A 20,903-nucleotide genomic window follows, 5' to 3' on the forward strand; every position below is an offset into this window, starting at 1 on the left:
TTCATGGATCCGTGGGAGAAACCTTCTGCTCGAGCCCCACATCTTCCCCTGAGGTGTCGTCTCTCTCACCGTCACCTTGGGCTCATGTGTGCCTGCAAATAGGAGGTGGCAGGGCTGGGCCGAGAGACGGAAGTTCAGACCCCTTGGTCAGAGGTCGTGTCACCCTCTGGGTGGGTGGGTGGGTGGGTTGAGGGGGAATTGTGAGTCCGAGTCATGATCAACGTTATGTGCTGTTTCACACACCTTTATAACCATTCAGTTCCGCTGGGGGTGCATTCGGGGGAGGGACACAGACAGAGACTAGTGCGAGAGAGAGAGAGAGTGGAAAAGAGCCAATGATGCTTTTAAACCTCTGTTAACCTCAAACTGTGGTCTCGTTGCTTATGTGAATTTTAAACTTTAATATGTGATTATGATGTGTATTTTAAACTTTATTCACGATTATGTTGTGTATTTTAAACTTTAATTCATGATTATGATGTGTATTTTCAATTTTAATGTGTGGTTATGTATGTATCTTTGAGCATTGCTAAAAGTGTAATATGAATTAAATGTATGAGTATTATTATTATTACAGTAGTAGCCCATAATGTTTTGAACATAAAAACTATGATTAAAGACAGCAAATTACAGTACAGCGGAGCAAAGTGTCAGTGTGACAGTTGTAATCTTATGCAATGTAAACATTAGCTGAACCTACAGGCAGCATCTGATGTTAGGTCTCCAAGTAAAACATGGTATTATCATCATATACTGCCGACCAGAGCAGTGCCATCTATACCTTCACCAAGGAGGTTACGTTTTCACTGGTGTTTGTTTGTTTGCAGGAATATGCACAACAAAACATTTTGGAAGGGTGTGGTAGGGAGGAACCCACAAGATCCAGGAATTTATTTTCAATTTTTTATACATTTTCAAAGATTTCTCAGGGAATCATCCATGGATCTTGAAGAAAAACAGACTTTGGGGATTGATATTTATGAGTATGTGCATCTGGGTGCAGCTTAATTGAATTTAAGGGGACTGTTGGGCCTTGGCGGAGGTATGTGCTCTTCTGAGTGCTATTCTAGTTTTCGTCTGAGCCTCATCTTGACTGAATAAGCAGTCAGTGTGACTAATGTGTCAAACTGCTGAATATTAAAATGTCCAAACAGGTTTTTCTGTGGTTTCCCACACATGCACTGACCGTTGTGTCAGCAGACTCGCCTTTGTGTGCTTATATTTACATGTGGGTAGAAGGAGGACATTTTCTGCTGAGGGTGAACCAGTGTTAAAGGATATGTGAACTTTAAAAGTGTTTTTGTTCATTTTAATCCATGAATGTGCTTGTACTTGTGTCAAATGTTTTACTCTTCACGAAGATGTTCTTGATCAAAAGGAAAAGGCAATGCTGAAATGATTTCAAGGTTTTAAAACATGTCTTGCCACTAGCTACCAAGTACTAATTCAAATTTTTGCGTTGTCTTTAGAATATTATAAATGAACATTTTGGATGTTGATGTGCCGCAGTCTTTCTCCCTGATCACAGTAAACTGCAGAGCTTCCACAGAGCCGTGGGGTAAAAGCTTGGTATGCTGGTCCTTTTGTTGCTGAGAGGGTTTTCGCTGCGTGCCAGGCAGAGCAATCCAGCCGGGCCACAGGGGTCACCAGAGGAAGGAGGAGTTTTGATTATGATCATTATTTGGTAAATAAGATGTCAACAAGGTGGTTCCTTGACACTTCATTGAGCAAAAGGAGGAAGGTGCAGAAATGAACGCCCCCTTCTCAATGGGAACTCTAATCTGCTCTTTCATGTCCCGTCTCTTCTGAAGGGTCTCGGCCTCAGCTGCCATGTGCTGGTCCGCCTGGGCCTGGCACCTCTTACTCGCAGGTGGGGTGAGTATCCTGGCAAGCATGTGTTTATAAAACCCACTTGTTTGGGCACAATACTTGAACTAACTTCTTTTGAGCGAACAGTGTGAATCTGTGCAAAGCCTTTTCCCAAAGTCCTTTAGAAGGCGACGGCCCATTGAGAGTGGAGAAGAAGGGATTACCTTCCTCGACAGTGGTGCATTTCCGAGAGAGCTGATTAGCTCTGCATTCATTGTTAAATCGAGCAAAGGAAGGCCCTAGAGGAGTGAAAGGATCCAAATAGGTGGGCCCAGAAATAAAACAGCCGCAGGAAGCCCTGCACAGGCAACCCAAAGTTTTCCCAACATTTCTTTTCCCTGCTCCTAAGGAGGTGCAGCGTGAAAAAGGAGATTAGCATACAAAATTAGAGGCGGGATGATTTTTTAAGGGCAACTTGCCTCATGCCCTCCACCCCCACAGCCCTACTCTGTCTGGACAAAGTTAATTAAACCAGTATTAAACAGTAAAGAAACTTCCAAGCACCCGGGAGTTAGGGGGCTCTTTGAGGATTACCATGATGAGGGGGAGAACGGGGAGGTATTTGTTGAGGCGAAATTGAGAAAGGCGTGATGGACGGAAGAGTGCGCTGGAAAGTTTTCCATTCTTCTTGTTGTGGCCCCCGAGTATCCTAACCCCGACGTGAACAATGAGGAGAGCGAGGCTGTGTTTGCTGCGGAGCATCAGGTATTACTGTCACAAAGAGCAGGACGAGCGCTTTCTTCAGGCAGTATAATATATAAGATCCAAGAATTTTTATTTGTCTTTCCTTACATTTTAATAGAAAACAAACCATAAAGGCGACTAACAAACAAAACTAGGAAACGCTGTGCAATAAATTAACAATGTACAGTACAAAGTGCTTCATTTTATGTACAATTAAATACATCAGGAGGGCAGCAAAGGCCAGGGCAGTGGGAGAGCATAGTGAGTCCAAAAATGTAGAAATGTTTTCTGAATAAATTCAAAGCCTGGCAGTGACACATGACATTAATCAGCTGCACGATTCATGAGAACACAACCCGACAGATTCTTAAAAATTGGGATTTTTAAAAGCTAATTGTGTCAATGTTCAAAAGTCAGATCATCCATCACTCGAAAAAGAATTCTGCTTAATTGCTTAATTATTCCCCCTAGATTTTTTTCTTTATGTATGGAAATAAATAAATCATGTTGTGGAGAACGTTGAAGTTAAAGAAATTATGTTCAAATGCTTGGTGACTGTTTAAAATGTTGAAAAAGTATAAAAAAATATATCTTAAATACATGTATTCCAAACGTGGCTTCATGTGGCTTTGTGTGCGGCCCACTGTTAACTTTTAATACAAAACTGGCAATAAAAGGTTGTAGAAAGAGAAAGTTTTTTTTTTTTTTGTCCATAACACACACTATCTGAACATGCACAGAGTCTGAAAGTGGTCGTGGCACAGCAGGTGATGAAGATGCTTAGTGCTTCTTCCTCAGTCTGAGGTTCTTGCGGCGGCTGCCTGCGCTCTCGTTCCTTCCCCTCTGACCTCCCCTCTTCACGCAGAAGTATTTGGTCACTGTCTTTCTGCACTGCTCACACTTCACCGCGCAGCACCAGTGGAATTTGCAATTGCAGCTCGACACCATCTCGGCTTTCCGCTCCTCCACGGCCAGGCCGCACTCCCCGCAGAGCCTCTTGCAGCTCCGTTTCTCCCATTTGCTCAGGCTCTTGCCCTTCTTGAGGCACTCGCGGCCCTCTGTGCCCGGGAAGCCCAGGGTGCGGTTCTCCAGGCAGTAATCTGGGGAGTCCTCCAGGTGGACCAGCTCCTTGCGGGAGATGGAGCTGAAGGTCTCGGCGACGGCCCCTCGGCTGGCCGCGCTGTTCCCAGCTCCACGGAGGAGGTCCACCTTCAGCGCCCTGTGGTACTTCTCCTTCAGGTAGTTGCCCACCTCCCTGAACTCTGGCAGCTGCAGCCAGCAGGTCTGAGTGGTGCAGCTTCCCGACACACCGTGGCACTTACACGTCCTCTGCATGGTCCCCTTAACAGCCTAAAGGGGGAGAAACAGAGAGATTGTTTGTTGAAGAATATTATGTTTTGCTCCCTTTATATGTGTATATATAAGGATTGTTTGTAGGTATAAATGTGCATAAAAGTATGTTTGTGAAGGCCGGGATGTCCATTGTGTCCTGATTGATGTGTTGTCCGATTAACTGATAGTATTCTAGTCTTCCAGTTAAGTAAAGAAAGGATGAATACGCTGAAAGGAAGAAATGATAGTTTCATGGTCCATTGCTGAGTTTCTGTGTCGTCCCCCGTGTTTCCTGACTTTACTCGACACAAAAGAGCTGTCGTCTGAAAAGGAGCGTTTTCTTTTGGCGAGGAGGGGATGAACTTTCTGTTGAGGTGAGGCTGAATCAAAGTTTCACATCGAGCCCCATTGTCCCCCAGGAAGAAATAGGAGTATTTATTTAGCATGTTCATTATCAACATGTTTTCTAGTGTGAGAAGACCCAATGGAGGGTCCCATTGAGTGGAGAAATGAAAAAGGAGTTTTTCTCTCATTCTATCCCCATTTTTTTCTGTTACAATGATGCTCCAGGTGCCTTGGGGATCCTAGGGCCCGACGGGGGGGAGCAAAGGCACCGTAAACAAAGAGCACTTCAGCTGCACGCCTGTGGTCCCCTCAGACTCCCTCGGGGCCAAACAAAGACCAACATAAATGTGGGATCCTTATTGCAAGAATAAAAACTAAACACTTATTTTAAAAAGCAGCATAATACAGAATGCTGTGCAATGTCTGGCTCCGCAGGATCTCTAATTAAGCCTGCACCAGTGATCCTGAGATTCTTGAGTTGAGGTATTGTCATAAGGGGCATTCAGCACTGGTAAATAGGCCCTTCTGGTACACCGAACACACTGTTATTATTGGGGAACGAGTGGCACCTCACTTATAGCGTCGTGAAAGGGATGCTTGGGTGGCACACTCAGTGTAATTCTAAGCAGGGAAAAAATTATTCAAAAGGTGCTTTACACAGCGGAATCAGTCGGAGGCCCCAGGAGAGATTCCCCCAAAAAATCTCCAACGAGGCACCGTTTAAATACTGTATGGTTCAAAATCAAGCCACTAAAGTCTCATGATCGTCCTGCAGCTTATTCGAGGGGCTCGTCTCACACTGCCAAGTTGATGGAGGGAGCATGTACTGTACCTTGCGCCCAGCCTCGTTATTGTGGAGGTTCATGGCTGCCCGTGCGTCCTGCCCCGTCTCCAGCGCATCTACGAACTGCTTGGAAATGGCCTCTCCAAAGCCGACGTTGTCGCTGCAGCCGCCCCAGAGCCAACCATGACCACCTGGGAAAATGTGAATGAATAAATTGACCTCTGTTTTTTCATTGATATTCAAAATTAAAGCATTTGGCAGTGGGGACACATGTAGACGTCCGTCTTACCACGTTGTCCATTCCTGCTGTCGTCGCAGCCACAGTTGTCAAAGTCTCCGAGGCTGCAGTTCCTGGTTAAAGTGTACATGACCCCAGCAGAGCTGATGGCGTGAACGAATGCTGTCTCCCGATTTGCTGCAAACAAAGACACTTATTAACTATCACACAGAGGTTGGTCAGGAATTTTATCCTTTATATTAAAATCTCCTCTAAGTAAGTGTAATTGCATACAACTGATGACTACATGCAGTATTTAGGTGAACTTTTCATGTATAAAAGGGCTTAAAAGAATTCTCATATTCTGTTCAACAACATGAATCCAGGTTTCTAAACTTAGAGTAGATTTTTTTGTTCCCTAACTCAATGACTCTTGGTCTTGGGAATGTCAACATATTCTTTTATAAGCTGCCAAGAGAGGCAGTAGTTCTGGTGTTGTTGTGCAGTGGATTAACGTGTTTGATTTGCCTCTGACCATTGCCACTGTAACTATTCTACAGGCTGATGAATGTTTTCACTGAGCAAACATCTCCCATTCACGGAGGAAACAAAACCCTGCCCCCTGAGACAGGACACGCAGCCTGAAAGACGTTGAGGCTCACAAGATGTTTTTTTCTCAAACTTCTTTGGTTATTTACCATCCAGAACTCTGTCTCTCTCTCTTTGTGAGCGTATGGCTGCTATGTAGAGATGTCTGAAGGCTGGTGGATCTCAGGGGACTTACCGCTGCGCAGGCTGCTGTGCGTGGAGAGCTGCAGAGCTCTTTCGGGGCAGTTCCAGCGGTCCCATGCAAACTGATACTTGCACTCCTCTATGCCACTCTGAGCGCCCGCCGCCACACTGCTGGAGTAGATCAGGTACGCCTGCAGGGACAGAGACAAGAAAAGTATTAAACCACCATCCTGAAAAGGTTAGGGAAGATGAGGTGGTTCTGGTATGATTTGGTACCCAGATATGAGCACAGTAGGAAAAGAAAATTATCATCACAACCCTTTTAACAAAGATTTACCTAAAGATTCAAAGTTAGATTCCACTTAAAGAGTCAGATGTCATGGATGCAACAAATTATGAGAACATTCCTGGGTCATGCAACTTATGAAAGTTTCTTTTAACCTCTTTTATATTTATACCTTCATTCTAGTATCAAATTTTTAACTCTTCACCTTGAGATAAATCTCTGTCACAGTTTTTTTTTGACTTGGACAGAGACACTCAAATGCTTTGGGGGTTTTAAAATATGTCTCGCCTCTTTCCTTTTAAAGACGTGGATAATATATATAAAAAAAAGGCCTCAACAATTCAGACATTGAGATAAAAACTTGAAATGACTTCCAGTGTCATTAAAACAATCTTAACTGATTGAAACTTGACATCTTCATACTTTTTAAACTGCAGAGAGCTCTCTAACCCGCGGGCTCTGTCCTTGGCTTTCGCCTGCCACTCTGCTGCTTGTCCAGACTGTGTGAACGATAATATAACTAATATGTCTCAAGTGGCCGTTGGGGAGATGGAGCACCACCTCTTTCACAGGGGTCTCACCCGCTAATGATGACCACCCACTACAGCCATGGCTTCCCTCGCCTCTTCACACATTCAGCCCGCACATGAGCCGCTGAATAAGGTCAAGTGTACGGAGGGGGGAAAGAAAAATCACAAAGGGCCAAGAACATCACTGATATATCATCAGATCCATTGTTGCATTTGAGCAGATACCTGAGCTCGTCCATGCCCTTGATTTAAGGTATCTCAAGGACAATATCCCCAAAAAACACCACACAGACAGAAACCATGTTTCACCGCCTACTCTCTCGGAAAAAAGGACAGGGTTAAAAAAAAAAAAAAAAGATCAAAAGAACGTTGGCTTACCTTGGGTCCAGTCATCAAGAAATTATTCACTGACCTGGAAAAGAAGACAGCTTATTCACTCAGGGAAGCTCAGAGTGCTTCACAAATTCCTCCGCTCACATCTCTCATTAGTGCGCTTTGTAACATGTTAAACCGTGACACCGGTGGGCATCCAAACATTACTGAGCAATATTTATACATTCGTAAGAGAAGGAAAAACTGTAAAGAAATGTAGGAGCTGAAGCACACTGAGTAGGAAAATAAATATAATATCAACTCTTAATTAAATTAAATTAAAGTCAATGATGTTGGCTGCTGTTTATCCCTTATATTTGGAAATAAAGCAGATATAGATAGATCTTTATTGTCACTGTGCTCTGAGAACAATGGAAAGCCATTCAGCAGCTCTGCGGCATTGGATGGCATAAACAGATTTAATAATTAAAGAGCAACCAATCAGTAAAACAGTAAATAAATAAACCAGGAGACGAGCCTAACTGCAGCAGGAATGTATATGTAGAAAAATGTTGTTATAGTCCCATGAGCTCTTGAGTGTCTCATTTTCTGATACGGCATCAAGTCGGCTGTTAAAATGTCAATGAATTATTAATAAATGGGTTTAAATCCTCCAGTCTCTAGTTTTAAGTGATGATAGATGGTTAATAAATAGACTTTGGTGCAGCCCTATTGCAAGTAGATGGTAAAACCAGTCCAAATGAGTTTTAATAACATGCAAAGCCAAATGTTGGTCTTAGTAATGGTACAACTGATTTATAGAATATTAAAACAGGTTGTTACACTTATAAACCATCTATAAGGGTTAATACTTTATTAAAAACTAGTGCTGGTGTAATCAATGAAGCAATCCAGGTAATATTGGAGTTAAAAATGAAGACTAATTAAGGGATGTGCTGTTTTAAAAACAAACAATATACTATAATAAACCAAACTTACCAGCAGCAGCAGGACTTCGTGTGAGCCAGGAGAATGAAGATGTAGTAGAAAACCTCCAGATGCATGAACATCCTGCCAGGTGAGGTCCAGACGCTCCGACGATGGAGAGGAAACTGAGCTCCCTGCGCATCAGACTTCAGCAGTGGGCCTGCAGGAGTCGAGGAGGGGGCTGTGAAATGGAGCCACTCTCGTCCCAACGAGAGATTATCTGCTTAATTAAAGATTTTCCCTCTTCTCAGCCTCCGGGCCAATCAGAGGTATTTGCACCGGGGAGAGAGTGAAGTGATCAAAAGGGCACCCTGGGCCTTCAGGGCCGGACAACCGTGGACTGCCCTGCCTCCATTCAGCGGCGGATGGAAGATCAGTTTAATCCCGCAGAGGAAAGTGTAACACTGATCCCCCGAGTTTCTGCAGCTCCGAGGAGAGAGATCCAGTTTATTTAAGTTATCTAACGCAGATGAGGATTAGGTGGAGGAGGACGACACTCTGTGACAGGACCAGAAAAATGTGTGTTTGTTTTAGAGGAAGTAATTCATGGCTGTAACAAAAGTGTGATTGGATCAGTTTATCGTCCTGAAACACGGGGACTGTCCCTCACTCAGACGCGTGACGCCAGGGAACCAGAAGTGTCGAGTGGCGTCAAATTATTTGCGTTAAATGTGCAGAATAAGCGATTTACGCATAAAAAACTAAAAGATTTCCACAGAGAGATGAACTGCACGTGGATGCGCAACAGTTTCTTCGTATAATCATCAAGAATATCGAGTCTAGATCTACGAAACTATTGGATGATGATGACTACAATACTATCATTACTGCATTTCTATCTCATGCGGTGTAATGATTATCACAATAAGGAATCAAATCATAATATTGATATAATAACAAATGAATAATCAATCTAACAGCTATAATCCGTGGTGGTGCATGTTTTTTTTTAATTATTATTATTTAGGTGGTTTTATTCATACGTTTTTGCAATTGCCTGCAGTTCTGCAATCTTCTCATTGCAGACAATATTTAACAACAACATCCAAAAGGTACCTTTTCGATGTTTTAAATTCCGTAGGTGCCTGTGTCTGCAGAATTTAAAGGGTCAGAGAATCCCCCCATCAGAAAACAAAAAGGAGGATTGGGACTGAGCCATTGATCAGGTATGATAGGCTACATTTGCATCACTAATCCAGATGGTCCCTATACAGCTGACAGTGAGATGAAGGGTTATTTCCCACTAACCCCATCTGACCCACAGGTCCCTTTCCCCCTTTAGGAAACGTCTTGTGTGCAAATTAGGATTAGAGCAAAAGTGATTTGGAGGAGGGGGAGGAGGAGGAGGGGGGTGATGGTGGTTCTGAGGGATGTTTTTGGATTAAGATTTAAAGAGGAATGACAAGTAAAATGAGACAAAAGTGGGGGGGTCCATCCTGTTGTTTTTGGCTTAAGGAGATAACCTAAAAAAAAAAGTGCCCAGCCAGTGAGAAATAACTACTAGCAAACTTGCAACAGGCTTTGTGTTGTTTGTGCATTTCTAACTTTTGCACAAATGGAATCACCTGATCAGGAATGTGACCCTGGGCATGTATATAGGAAAAATATATATGAGAAGTTGTGACAAAGTGAACATCAACAGCAGCAGCAGCAGCAGCATAATGCATTTTCACAAGTCCATGTTGCACAAGTGAGAGAGTGACCAGAGCAGAGCGTCCGAGCTCCAGCTGACTGTGTGACCACACTGAGGTGTTAAATGAAGAGGACGATGGCCTGACAGTCAGCAGCCAATAGACACAGAGCTGATGTCACCGACAGGGTCAACAGGGATCAATGCTGCTAAAGTATTTGGGCTCAGACTCACTGTGGTGCCTGTGCTCTGCGGACTGTTTTCTGCCAAAAAACAAAACACATGTATTGTTCTCCCACAAAACAAAGGAGGATGCACTGGGAAGGCTGGGTGGATTTACTGTGAAAGGATCCTCCAGCAGAGGGAGCAAGTGCACAGATGTTTCAAATGCAGGAGGTTTTCTCTCCTTGCTTCTCCTCCTCTGAAGACGCCAGGCTCACACAGTGGGAGTTGCCATGAATTTGATCTACAGGCCCTAGTTATTGCAGACAAGAAATTTAGATATCAGCCTGTTGGACGATACCGTGCTGCTCCCAGCATGCAGACACACAGTGATGAAGAGCCTGTTTGCAGAGTTGAACACACAAATAAGTGATAAAGAGCCTGTTTGCAGAGGTGAACACACAAAGCCGCAGAATACCCCACACTCTGTGCTGTATCTATAGAAATCTGCTCTGTAGGAATCCTCAAGGAATGTCCGAAACAATATCTGAAGACATTTTAAATATGTACAGTATGCAGTTGTCACAGGTGCAAAGGCTACGGCCCTAGTCAGATGAGGGTGAGACAAGTGAGCCTGAACGGCACAGGTACAGTAGATCCCAATCATGTAGGTGGAGCCGCCGTGGCTCTCATATGTCATCAGCAAGATAAAGATACAAATCTTCAGAGATTCTTAACTCCTGTTGGACCAAGTCTGGCTGATCACTATGAAAATGTTGTAGACAGACATTCACCATCACTTAAAACACATCACTGTGATGCATTATGGGAACATTTTTACACATGGTTATAAGCCTGTGTGCTTTTTCACTTATGAAACTAATTTTTACATTTAATTCTGCTGTTATCACTTTATTTCTGAAAATAACAAATGTCACACTGCTTAGTTTGAAAACATTACTTTTTACATGTGAGCAATTATATACACTACCGTTCAAAAGTTTGGGGTCACTTAGAAATTTCCTTATTTTTCAAAGAAAAGCACTGTTTTTTTCAATGAAGATAACATTAAATTAATCAGAAATACACTCTATACATTGTTAATGTGGTAAATGACTATTCTAGGTGGAAACGTCTGGTTTTTAATGAAATATCTACATAGGTGTATAGAGGCCCATTTCCAGCAACTATCACTCCAGTGTTCTAATGGTACATTGTGTTTGCTAATCGCCTTAGAAGACTAATGGATGATTAGAAAACCCTTGAAAACCCTTGTGCAATTATGTTAGCACAGCTGAAAACTGTTTTGCTGGTGAGAGAAGCTATAAAACTGGCCTTCCTTTGAGCTAGTTGAGTATCTGGAGCATCACATTTGTGGGTTCGATTATACTCTCAAAATGGCCAGAAAAAGAGAACTTTCATGTGAAACTCGCCAGTCTATTCTTGTTCTTAGAAATGAAGGCTATTCCATGCGAGAAATTGCGAAGAAACTGAAAATTTCCTACAACGGTGTGTACTACTCCCTTCAGAGAACAGCACAAACGGGCTCTAACCAGAGTAGAAAGAGAAGTGGGAGGCCCCGGTGCACAACTCAGCAAGAAGACAAGTATATTAGAGTCTCTAGTTTGAGAAATAGACGCCTCACAGGTCATCAACTGGCAGCTTCTTTAAATGGTACCCGCAAAACGCCAGTGTCAACGTCTACAGTGAAGAGGCGACTCCGGGATGCTGGCCAATAAAAAGAAAAGATTGATATGGGCAAAAGAACACAGACATTGGACAGAGGAAGATTCGAAAATAGTGTTATGGACAGACGAATCAAAGTTTGAGGTGTTTGGATCACACAGACGAACATTTGTGAGACGCAGAACAGGTGAAAAGATGCTGGAAGAGTGCCTGACGCCATCTGTCAAGCATGGTGGAGGTAATGTGATGGTCTGGGGCTGCTTTGGTGCTGGTAAAGTGGGAGATTTGTACAAGGTAAAAGGGATTTTAAATAAGGAAGGCTATCACTCCATTTTGCAACGCCATGCCATACCCTGTGGACAGCGCTTGATTGGAGCCAATTTCCTCCTACAACAGGACAATGACCCAAAGCACACCTCCAAATTATGCAAGAACTATTTAGGGAAGAAGCAGGCAGCTGGTATGCTGTCTGTAATGGAGTGGCCAGCGCAGTCACCAGATCTCAACCCCATTGAGCTGTTGTGGGAGCAGCTTGACCGTATGGTACGCAAGAAGTGCCCATCAAGCCAATCCAACTTGTGGGAGGTGCTTCAGGAACCGTGGGGTGAAATTTCTACAGATTACCTCAACAAATTAACAGCTAGAATGCCAAAGGTTTGCAATGCTGTAATTGCTGCAAATGGAGCATTCTTTGACGAAAGCAAAGTTTGAAGAACAAAATTAATATTTCAAATAAAAATCATTATTTCTAACCTTGTCAATGTCTTGACTATATTTTCTATTCATTTTGCAACTCATTTGATAAATAAAAGTGTGAGTTTTCATGGAAAACACAAAATTGTCTGGGTGACACCAAACTTTTGAACGGTAGTGTATATGATCTGTAATATATAACGAAGCACCAAGTTTCGATAATGACATGTTTTATTCTTTATGCCATATATGTTTCTTTATGTCATACATGTTTCTAAAGTACCTTGTTGAATAGTTATTTATAGTAGTTACTATAATACTTCAATAATAGTCCATTATATGTACAGGTTGTTGTTGCAGCATCCCAGATAAATGATGTAATAGAAAGGGTATGATCATATTTTTTTATTCAGTATACGAATAAGGAATATTACAGAATTCCAACAAAACCAGCAAAACATACTTTACACAAGTAGAAAATTTGGTTTTATTCATTGTACACATACTGCGGGCAAAAACATTCTTTGAAAAAACTGTGCCATTTTAAGGCATTCAAAGTTGAAGAAGTTAACACTGTAAAAAAAAAAAAAACTTTGCTCTGTAAAAGAGGAAGTTGGACAAGTATTACAACAGTATTGTTAATGATATTCATGACTAGTTTGGTTCTTGTATAAGAGCAAAGTATTTGATACAGAAAAATGAAATCATAGTTCAAAAGCATTGTTTTGTTGAAAGGTCCCTCTTTTTTCAATATAAATAGGGGACAACAGGTTTTTCAAGTTTTCCTTATAAACAGATACCACACAGCCGAGATCAGACAGAAAATGTAAGCACTAATTCTTTTTCATAACTCCCACTTTTAGTTTATTTATTTTCTTAAACAGATGTGCAACCCTCGTAAGGCATTTGGTCAAGAGTCCTGGCATGTTTCAGTAATATCACAGAGCACAAAAGGTAAATTCACCTCTTACACCTGCGTCATTGGCCTTATCTGAGGGAGAGGGAATCAAACAACTTACTGTATATAAACCCAATACAAAATAAATGCAAATACCTCAGTCTCTTCAGATTAAGAGCGAGCAGTCTGGTTCTGTGTTTCAGTTCAGAAGCATCTGAATGAGGAGGATTAATGACGAAGTGTGAGGCGGCTCAACGTATATGCGATGCTACGCCAGAGCGCTCCTCATCAATCCTCATCAAGAGACCCTCAGGCAGTTTGGAGACAGTGGGTGTGAACGCATCCCTACTTTCAGCCAGGGTCACTCTTCTATGATAAACGGGCCCTTGAAATATCGGCCTTGAACATAGCAGCTTCTTTTTAGTAAGACTACGAGCTTACAAAAACGAAAATGAAAAATAGACAAATACAAGGATTAAGCTCCACTCCTTTTGGAATGGGACAAAGCACTGACAGAAGTTCAGAGTGAAAGGCCCTCAGTCTGGCTTGTAGAAACACCACACTGTTAAAGATTTTCATAAAGCTCTCAAAAAGTGCCAAAGACTGTTAATAAATAGCACATTAATAAATAAGAGATACAGTAAATTATTCTGTAATATCGGCTTTTACACAGCGCTCACACAGACCAGTTTGGCTGTCTGTCCTACCACTGCCAAAAAGAAGACTTAAATCCTTACTTAGTCTCCTTCATTCTCTTTGTGCCTGTTTTGATATTATGGTGAAAAAAAAGCTGTGCTTGCACGTGCCGCCAAAGGGGCCGGCTGTGGCTAATAGTCAGTGAGGACACTTCAAAACTTATAAGAGACCCACACAATTTTATGAAAAAGGTCAATAGCTCTTTGAAGCCAGTATTAATCTCAGGAGGAGTTTTAACTTATAATCAGAAGCATGGCAATCACCACCCCACCACTGAAATGCTGCTATACCTGTGGCTACGTTCTGTCTCGGTTCGACATGTCGGTATCAGTTGCAATCGAGTTCGCAGGCGAATGGGACTCAGCCACTCCTGATGCTGCGGTCACCCGTCCGCTGAACGCGAGCCGTGATAATCTCCTTGGACACCCTCTTGCACTCCTTGGCCAGACCCAGGAAGCACATGGTGTCTATGAAGGCAGTGGTGAGATTGAGCTTGCAGCCGAACTCGCTGGTGGAGTAGTCAAAGGGGAATGTGTGATGGTAGTTGTGGAAGCCTTCCCCTGTAAAACAAACACAAAAAATGTCAACAGGTTCAAGGGTATAATATACATGTAATATGATATTATGTAAAAATGTAATATACTTTATAATGAGGAGAATTATTGTGATATGGTGAATGTACAGTAGTTTAAAACACATGAAATGTCTGCTGGAGACAAACACCATGTAATGGAGGCCAAAGTGGAGACTTATTTTTAGATGGGAAAACCTTACAGGCTGACTGTCACATGATGACATTTACAAACCATCCTAATCAGATCTGCTGAATGAATCTGTGTAATCATTATCACACTGCATGGTTGTCATGGTTACAGAAAAGATGTTCCTATATAAAGACTTCACTGAAAAGCTGTGAATCCCAGCGAGACCTACAGTAAGGCCCTGTAACCAACACAGGTAATATGTAAGAGTTTATTCAGGGCTCTTTGGGATTAAGTCTAAAACGTTGGTGCAGCGTTTTCCCCACATTACAATGACATTCTGACTATGTTCAAACGACTGATTCCCACCTCCTGCACCAAGTAGAAAACAATCCTGATGGCGGTTTTTGTGTATCTGGATGTTCGGATATCATCAGAAACTTTCATATGAGAATTTAGGTGGAAAATACTTCCAATACTTTTTCTGAAAGATGCTCCACAAACATACCGGTATTGGCGTTTATGTTTGCTGTTGTTTCACCTTTATTTTACGGAATAAACAACGCAGAAAAGATGTGCATTTATGTTTATATTTTAAATAAAGAAAAATATGTATTTATTCTTAATTCAGGTTCTATATATTTGTTTGTACTTGTTTTATTTAAAGTTATTTATAACAAAGTTGATGACATTCGCCGCGTCACGGTGTCACCAGTCACCACAAAAAAGAACGTTTTAACTCTTCCGACACAAACGTACTGAAAATTACATCAACATCCACGTCTAAAAGTGACTTATTATAATTATTAATACAGAGCCTGAACACTAAACACCTCAAAATGTTTAAGTAAAAACAAAGAACCAACAAATGACACACAAAATTACACAAACTTGAATGCAGCTAAAACTGTAGGATAAGTAGGTCATCAGTATGCTGTTTCCTTACCCATGGCGCTGAAAGCAACGAGCGGGTTTTCCCTCGGGTTGATGGTGGTGTCGTAAGGCCTGTTGCCCCATAAATGTGCAGCGCTGTTGACCAGCCAGGTAGCGTTGAGCACAACGGCGTATCTCAGGAGCCCGGGGACGAAGTATGCCACGGACAAGGATTCACCCCAGAAGTACCAGGGCACCACGGTGGGCACGACGAAGCAGAGGAGCAACACAGAGAGCTTGTAGTGACTGTAAACAAGAGAACAACCATCCATCCTCACTTCTCGTATCTTTTTTAAATCAAACCAGAAAAACACCAGAAAACACTAAACGTTGCTCCTCATTGTGTGATTTGCACAATTTGACCCAAAAAGCAACATCAACATCTGTAGACACGCGTCCCATCAGAGACCAGTTTTTTAATCCTTCGTTGTTATGGGAGTGATTATAAACATGGTAACACAGTTATGTACATCAGTTCACTGTACACAGTTGACAGGGCCTTTGATTGGGTCACTCATGCCAATGGTAATCCCCTTTGCCTTAGAGCACAAATGAAAAACTGGGACCGCTTCCAGAGACGAGTAGAAAGTTTGACAAATGACCAGCGAGTGGACGCTGCGTGAGCACGCTGTGATTCACTCCCTAGAAACGTCCCTTATCGCTGGATCTGTCACTGCGAGGCACCTCTGGCCCGTATGAGCCACACGACCACATCCTGTCTGAGCTAGAGGGGAAGTGACTACTAGTCAGCCACTTGCAAACCCCGGAAATAAATGTACATGCAACTATAGGTCATGAATGATATATTCAATATCAACCTTCACTGCTAATTGAGGAATTTGATATTCATACATCACTTTAGGAGGGAAAGATGTGAACATCCAAGCACCAGCATCAGCCCTTGTCACCAGAAGCTCTCAAATCTCTTTGTATTTCCAAATCGACATCTTTGCCGGCATCTTCTATGTGTGTGGCATCTCTATTTCATCCTGGGATACTTGTATTCACTTTGTTATTTAGTTTTTTTTAGTGTTGTGTGTGCTGCGTCATCGACACGCCCACTCACTTGCTGTGAAGTTTTCTGACATTTTCCTGCTGTATTCTCTCATGGGCTCACTGACATTTACAAGTTGGTTGGTAGTGAAAGTTCAGTAAAATGTCCAGAGCAACTGATTGGGACATTTGCATGTTCACATAGGGCTCCTCTGAATAATGTCAAACATATCTGGACTTTAGAGCATGTCTGATAACAGATATACAGTCAATGACATCCTAATCGTTAATGATGATTGTTCTTTTCCGATTGGTTTTTAGTTCTATGACCTCAATGATTTTTAACACAGATCTATAAAGGAGAGTTTTACCATACGCTGAAGAAAGACATGATGTAGATAGTATGAATGTTTGCCATGTTTTGTTTACCCGGAATAAACATGTTTGCAGAACCTGTGAATCCAGTAAATCTACATAAAAATATAATGTCTGTAGGTATGTGTGCTCACCGTCTCTGAAACATAACCACTTCATCTGCCTTCAGGTCCAACAGCTCCAGCTTCTTTCCCTTTTCGATGACGTCGGGATGCTTGCGAACCAGCAGCCATCCGATGTGGGAGAAGAAGAATCCCCGCAGGGCATTGTGGGGGTCCGCATCTGTCTCTGAGTACTTGTGGTGGACGCGGTGATCCCTCGCCCACTCGTATATGTCATTCTGCTCACAGGGACAGACACAGGCAGAGATATAGAGGATTATATGAGGCACCCCTGGTATGCACAATCAGATTAAGGTCAGGAATCATGTGGAAACAAAACAATAAATGTTTACGGCTCAGATTACATCATTTTATTGACATCAATCAATAAATCCCCTCCTGGCATCTTTGATAACATGTATGGGGCAAGAAGACACTTGCTATACTTCGTCTATAATGTGTTTAGACTTGTGAAACTTTCAACATATGAACATAGCAACAGCCTCATGTGGTCAAACCCTGCACATGCATCATTCTGCACAGAGGAGGTGGTGGATTATTTGACTCTTTAACTTTACCTGAAAGGACATCGAGTTGGCGAGGGCGAGGAAGACTCGCAGGGGGAATGAAGCCTTGTAGGATTTGTGGCTCCATAATCTGTGTGCGCCGGCAGTCACGCCGAGGGCACTGAGGAGGTAGCACACTACCGCTGGAAGGAAGAGAGAGGTGGAAATGTTAAGCAGGAAGTGTCACCACTACCGTGAGATTACTTTTACACCCCCCGAGGGGCAGAGTCACTAGGACGCCAAGTTCTTTCCATTACTACCCAGGAGGACTGTGAGAAAAGTCACGTGTGTGCGGAGATGGGACGGCGCAGGGGCAGCTCTGCCCTCTCGATTTTGTTTTGCTCCTCTCAAAAACACACGCTGAATGTGTTGACTATGCGAGGCCCCAGACAAGACGACACAGGATTTGAGAAGCGGGGGCTTCTGGGCTGGCAGAGAGCATTCTGTTGTGGTGCCATGCATGCAGCCTCACAATGGGATGTCTATGGGAAGGCTGATTGTGCTTTGTCTTCCCCCTGGTGAAATAATATGCAGCTCAGCATTGCAATGAGAGGGGAAAAATTATGCAGCAACAGAGTGGACACAAAGTTGGGACTGTTCACGAATCTGAGTCATGCCTTTACATAAGTTTAAACAGAACACAAAAAACACTAATTATTTAGCAAAGAGCGAAAGCCACATACTTCTGACGGCCCAACAAGTAGTTTACACGCAGCTACATGTCAGGGCTCTTAAATACATGAAAAGGATGTCATAGATTGGCAGGTTTACACAAGCGTGGACGCCTATAATGAAAATCACAAGGCCAAGGGTGACGCATTCTCCATTATTCCCAGTGGCATGACCCCTCGAGCGGTGTGTACTGTATTAGCAGTGATCTCACAACATCAGCACATTCTGTCCTCTGCCTGTGGCCTGTAGGCACCAGAGAAAACCCAGCTGCGGAGGCTGAAACATCGTGTGCGCCACAATACTCACTCCAGGCGAGAGTTGGCGCCGAGGCGGAGGGAAGGAGGACGAGTCCGTAAAGTGCGCCGGTGTGCAGCAGCGTCATGAGGATGATGTTTCTCCACACCAGCATCCTCGGAGGTTTGGGTCCCTCTTTCTCCTTGTAGGTGTCGTCGAAAACATCATCCGCCGTCGCCGTCGTCGTCGTCGGTAATTCTGCCACGGCGTCGCCGTTCTGCTGCTTGTCGCCGCCGCGGTGCTGCTGGCGTTCCCTGGTTTCCGTCTCGGTCATTTTCGGGGGGCTGAGGGGAGGTTTTCCTGTGTGAGGAGCGCAGAGGGGGAGAGAAAAGACGGGGAGAAGTTGGTGAGATTAATGCGCACAGCAGGATGCAAGAGCGGAGAGCAGGGGGAGAGGCAGAGAGAGAGAGCGAGAGCGAGAGAGAGAGAGAGGGGGAGGTACGGCGGCTGGCTGAGTACATGCTGTACTTCGCAGTTCCGCTATGCAGCTGCAGCGCCCTGAGCCAAGTACAGGCTGAAAACACGAGTTATTATTCCATGATGACATAAACTATTAAGTATCTCAGCCAAGGACCCCCCCCCCCAACCACCACCGCCACCATCACCACCAGAAAACATTCAGATCCCTCATGTTCAGTTTGAGAAAACACAAGAGAAATATCTGAAATACTTTAGACTTGTATACAAATATTTTCACCATGTCAACATTATAATAATCATGTTTCACCCCGCCCTATGTATTCATTCATTCCCCTTGGAAAATTGTGACTATTCCGTTACATTTTTTTATAGTTATGTAAGAGAATACCACATGAGAAATATGTTAGAGAGAATTTAGACATGAATTAAAAAACATTTTCACCATGTCAACATATAATACCGATATATCGTGTTCATTTTAAATGCTGAATCTGGAAACTTTTTATCTGACCCTCTACATGCCTCATGTTCAGTATGATATAGCCTCTTTTTTTTACATTTCTACTTCAAGAGAACAACAGACTTATCGTAAAGATATTATGTTATGTTATGTATTGAAAATATGTTCACCATGTCAACAGATAAAAAACACATATAATGATCATTTGTAATGTCTGAATCTGGAAACTTTTCACTGATCCCTTACGAGATAAAAATAATTCATGGGAGCTTGTCATGTTCAGTATGCCCTATTTGTTTTACATTTCTACTTAGTTATGTAAGATAAGAAGTTAGGAAAAATGTCTTAAAAAAGATATTAGACATGTATTGTACCATTGGATTCTTATTGGCTCAAACCAGTGTTATATGTAATGTTGGACGATATGGTCAAACATCATTTCAGGATTTAAAAAATTGCATATTAATAATTATCGTGATAAATGGCACATTATTGTAAGTTCGAAAAAACACATCTGAGGTAGATGAATTATTTGTTATACGTCCTCACAGTGCTTGCACAATGCATAAGCAACATAACGATATATATAAGCCTACTGGACTTCCGTTATATTGCTATCAATGAAAATTATATTGTGAATACCGATATTGTTTTATCGCCCATCCCTATGATCATGATAGACCACCGTCTCTTGTGTTTGACTTCCACTTTACACACTTTGCCAAAGACCCTCAGCGGCCCCCAAAGCCCAGACATTTGTTAGACATGAATACCTCACATTTGTTAGACAATATATTGAAATAGATTTTATTGTCCTACAAGTCAAAGACACAAATCTCTTGAGTTTACTGTCTAATAAAGCTGGAGAAAGTTGCAACTATTCACACGAAAAGCTGCAATTGGCATTGAGTTGTTGGCATTTTATGTAATTCAATAATTAGTTAAACTATTAATCAATAACCAAGATTGTTGCCAATTCTTTTTCTAACAGAGTACCACAGATCACTGGTTGGTTTCTGCTTGAGGGGAATAATGAAACAGCCATGTAAGCTATACTATGGGGGTCAATGGGGACCCAACTAACTTTTGCCCCAGGGCCCCCTGGGAGGTTAATCTGGCCATGTGTGCACCCCCACAGGTGCAGTGCTTAACAGTGATGCCTTCATGTACCACACAGCAGCTGCACAGCAACACACAGCAGAGCATTATGACAGTAATGACTCATCATAAAGGGGTGTGAAGTGCTCAAACATCAGTGACACATACAATTTGACTAATACAAGTTTTAAACTTTTAAACTAAAATCAGCTTATAAAGTCTCTTTAAAAGAATAAAATATGGCTAATTTTATACTCACTGTGCACTGTGCTGTTTCCTTACAGAAGAATGTAGATAAAGATGAAAAATAAAGATGTGTCGAGTTGATCCCCGGTTTCTGAAATTCTCGCTTTTTCCTATTCCGGGGTCTGTTTTAAAGCAAATGCTCGAAGGGGAAATTGATGTCACAGGCTCTGAATTTCCATTGGCTGTTCGCTTAACTGATGT

General features: G+C 42.5%; 2 protein-coding genes across 2 annotated transcripts; both read right to left on the bottom strand.

Annotated features, from left to right (window-relative positions):
- Window positions 1-2,717: 2,717 nt before the first annotated feature.
- On the bottom strand, window positions 2,718-8,230 carry wnt8b (wingless-type MMTV integration site family, member 8b). The gene is made up of 6 exons (XM_035172783.2): window positions 8,091-8,230; window positions 7,158-7,191; window positions 6,016-6,154; window positions 5,304-5,429; window positions 5,063-5,205; window positions 2,718-3,903 (listed from the first exon to the last, which is right to left on the bottom strand). Exons 1-6 carry the CDS (start codon window positions 8,159-8,161, stop codon window positions 3,334-3,336), a joined length of 1,083 nt encoding a protein of 360 aa, XP_035028674.1. The 5' UTR covers window positions 8,162-8,230; the 3' UTR covers window positions 2,718-3,333.
- Window positions 8,231-12,639: 4,409 nt separating this feature from the next.
- On the bottom strand, window positions 12,640-20,839 carry scdb (stearoyl-CoA desaturase b). Its single transcript, XM_035171877.2, has 6 exons — window positions 20,716-20,839; window positions 18,491-18,778; window positions 17,525-17,655; window positions 16,980-17,185; window positions 15,491-15,723; window positions 12,640-14,403 (listed from the first exon to the last, which is right to left on the bottom strand). The coding sequence occupies exons 2-6, from the start codon at window positions 18,750-18,752 to the stop codon at window positions 14,204-14,206; spliced, it is 1,032 nt and encodes a 343-aa protein (XP_035027768.1). The 5' UTR covers window positions 18,753-18,778; window positions 20,716-20,839; the 3' UTR covers window positions 12,640-14,203.
- Window positions 20,840-20,903: the final 64 nt, after the last annotated feature.

The sequence above is a fragment of the Hippoglossus stenolepis genome, chromosome 12, assembly GCF_022539355.2.
Source record: "Hippoglossus stenolepis isolate QCI-W04-F060 chromosome 12, HSTE1.2, whole genome shotgun sequence".
Classification (NCBI taxonomy): domain Eukaryota; kingdom Metazoa; phylum Chordata; class Actinopteri; order Pleuronectiformes; family Pleuronectidae; genus Hippoglossus; species Hippoglossus stenolepis.

Bases quoted from the DNA above. Each gene is read 5' to 3' on its own strand.
- wnt8b (XM_035172783.2), bottom strand. From the start codon at position 8,161: ATGTTCATGCATCTGGAGGTTTTCTACTACATCTTCATTCTCCTGGCT. The intron at 7,192-8,090 runs GTAAGTTTGGTT...CTTCTTTTCCAG, and splicing joins ACGAAGTCCTGCTGCTGCTG to GTCAGTGAATAATTTCTTGA. The intron at 3,904-5,062 runs GTACAGTACATG...CTCCCCCTTTAG, and splicing joins ATAACGAGGCTGGGCGCAAG to GCTGTTAAGGGGACCATGCA.
- scdb (XM_035171877.2), bottom strand. From the start codon at position 18,752: ATGACCGAGACGGAAACCAGGGAACGCCAGCAGCACCGCGGCGGCGAC. The intron at 17,186-17,524 runs GTAAAGTTAAAG...CCCTGTGAGCAG, and splicing joins CCAACTCGATGTCCTTTCAG to AATGACATATACGAGTGGGC. The intron at 15,724-16,979 runs GTGAGCACACAT...TCTTGTTTACAG, and splicing joins GTGGTTATGTTTCAGAGACG to TCACTACAAGCTCTCTGTGT.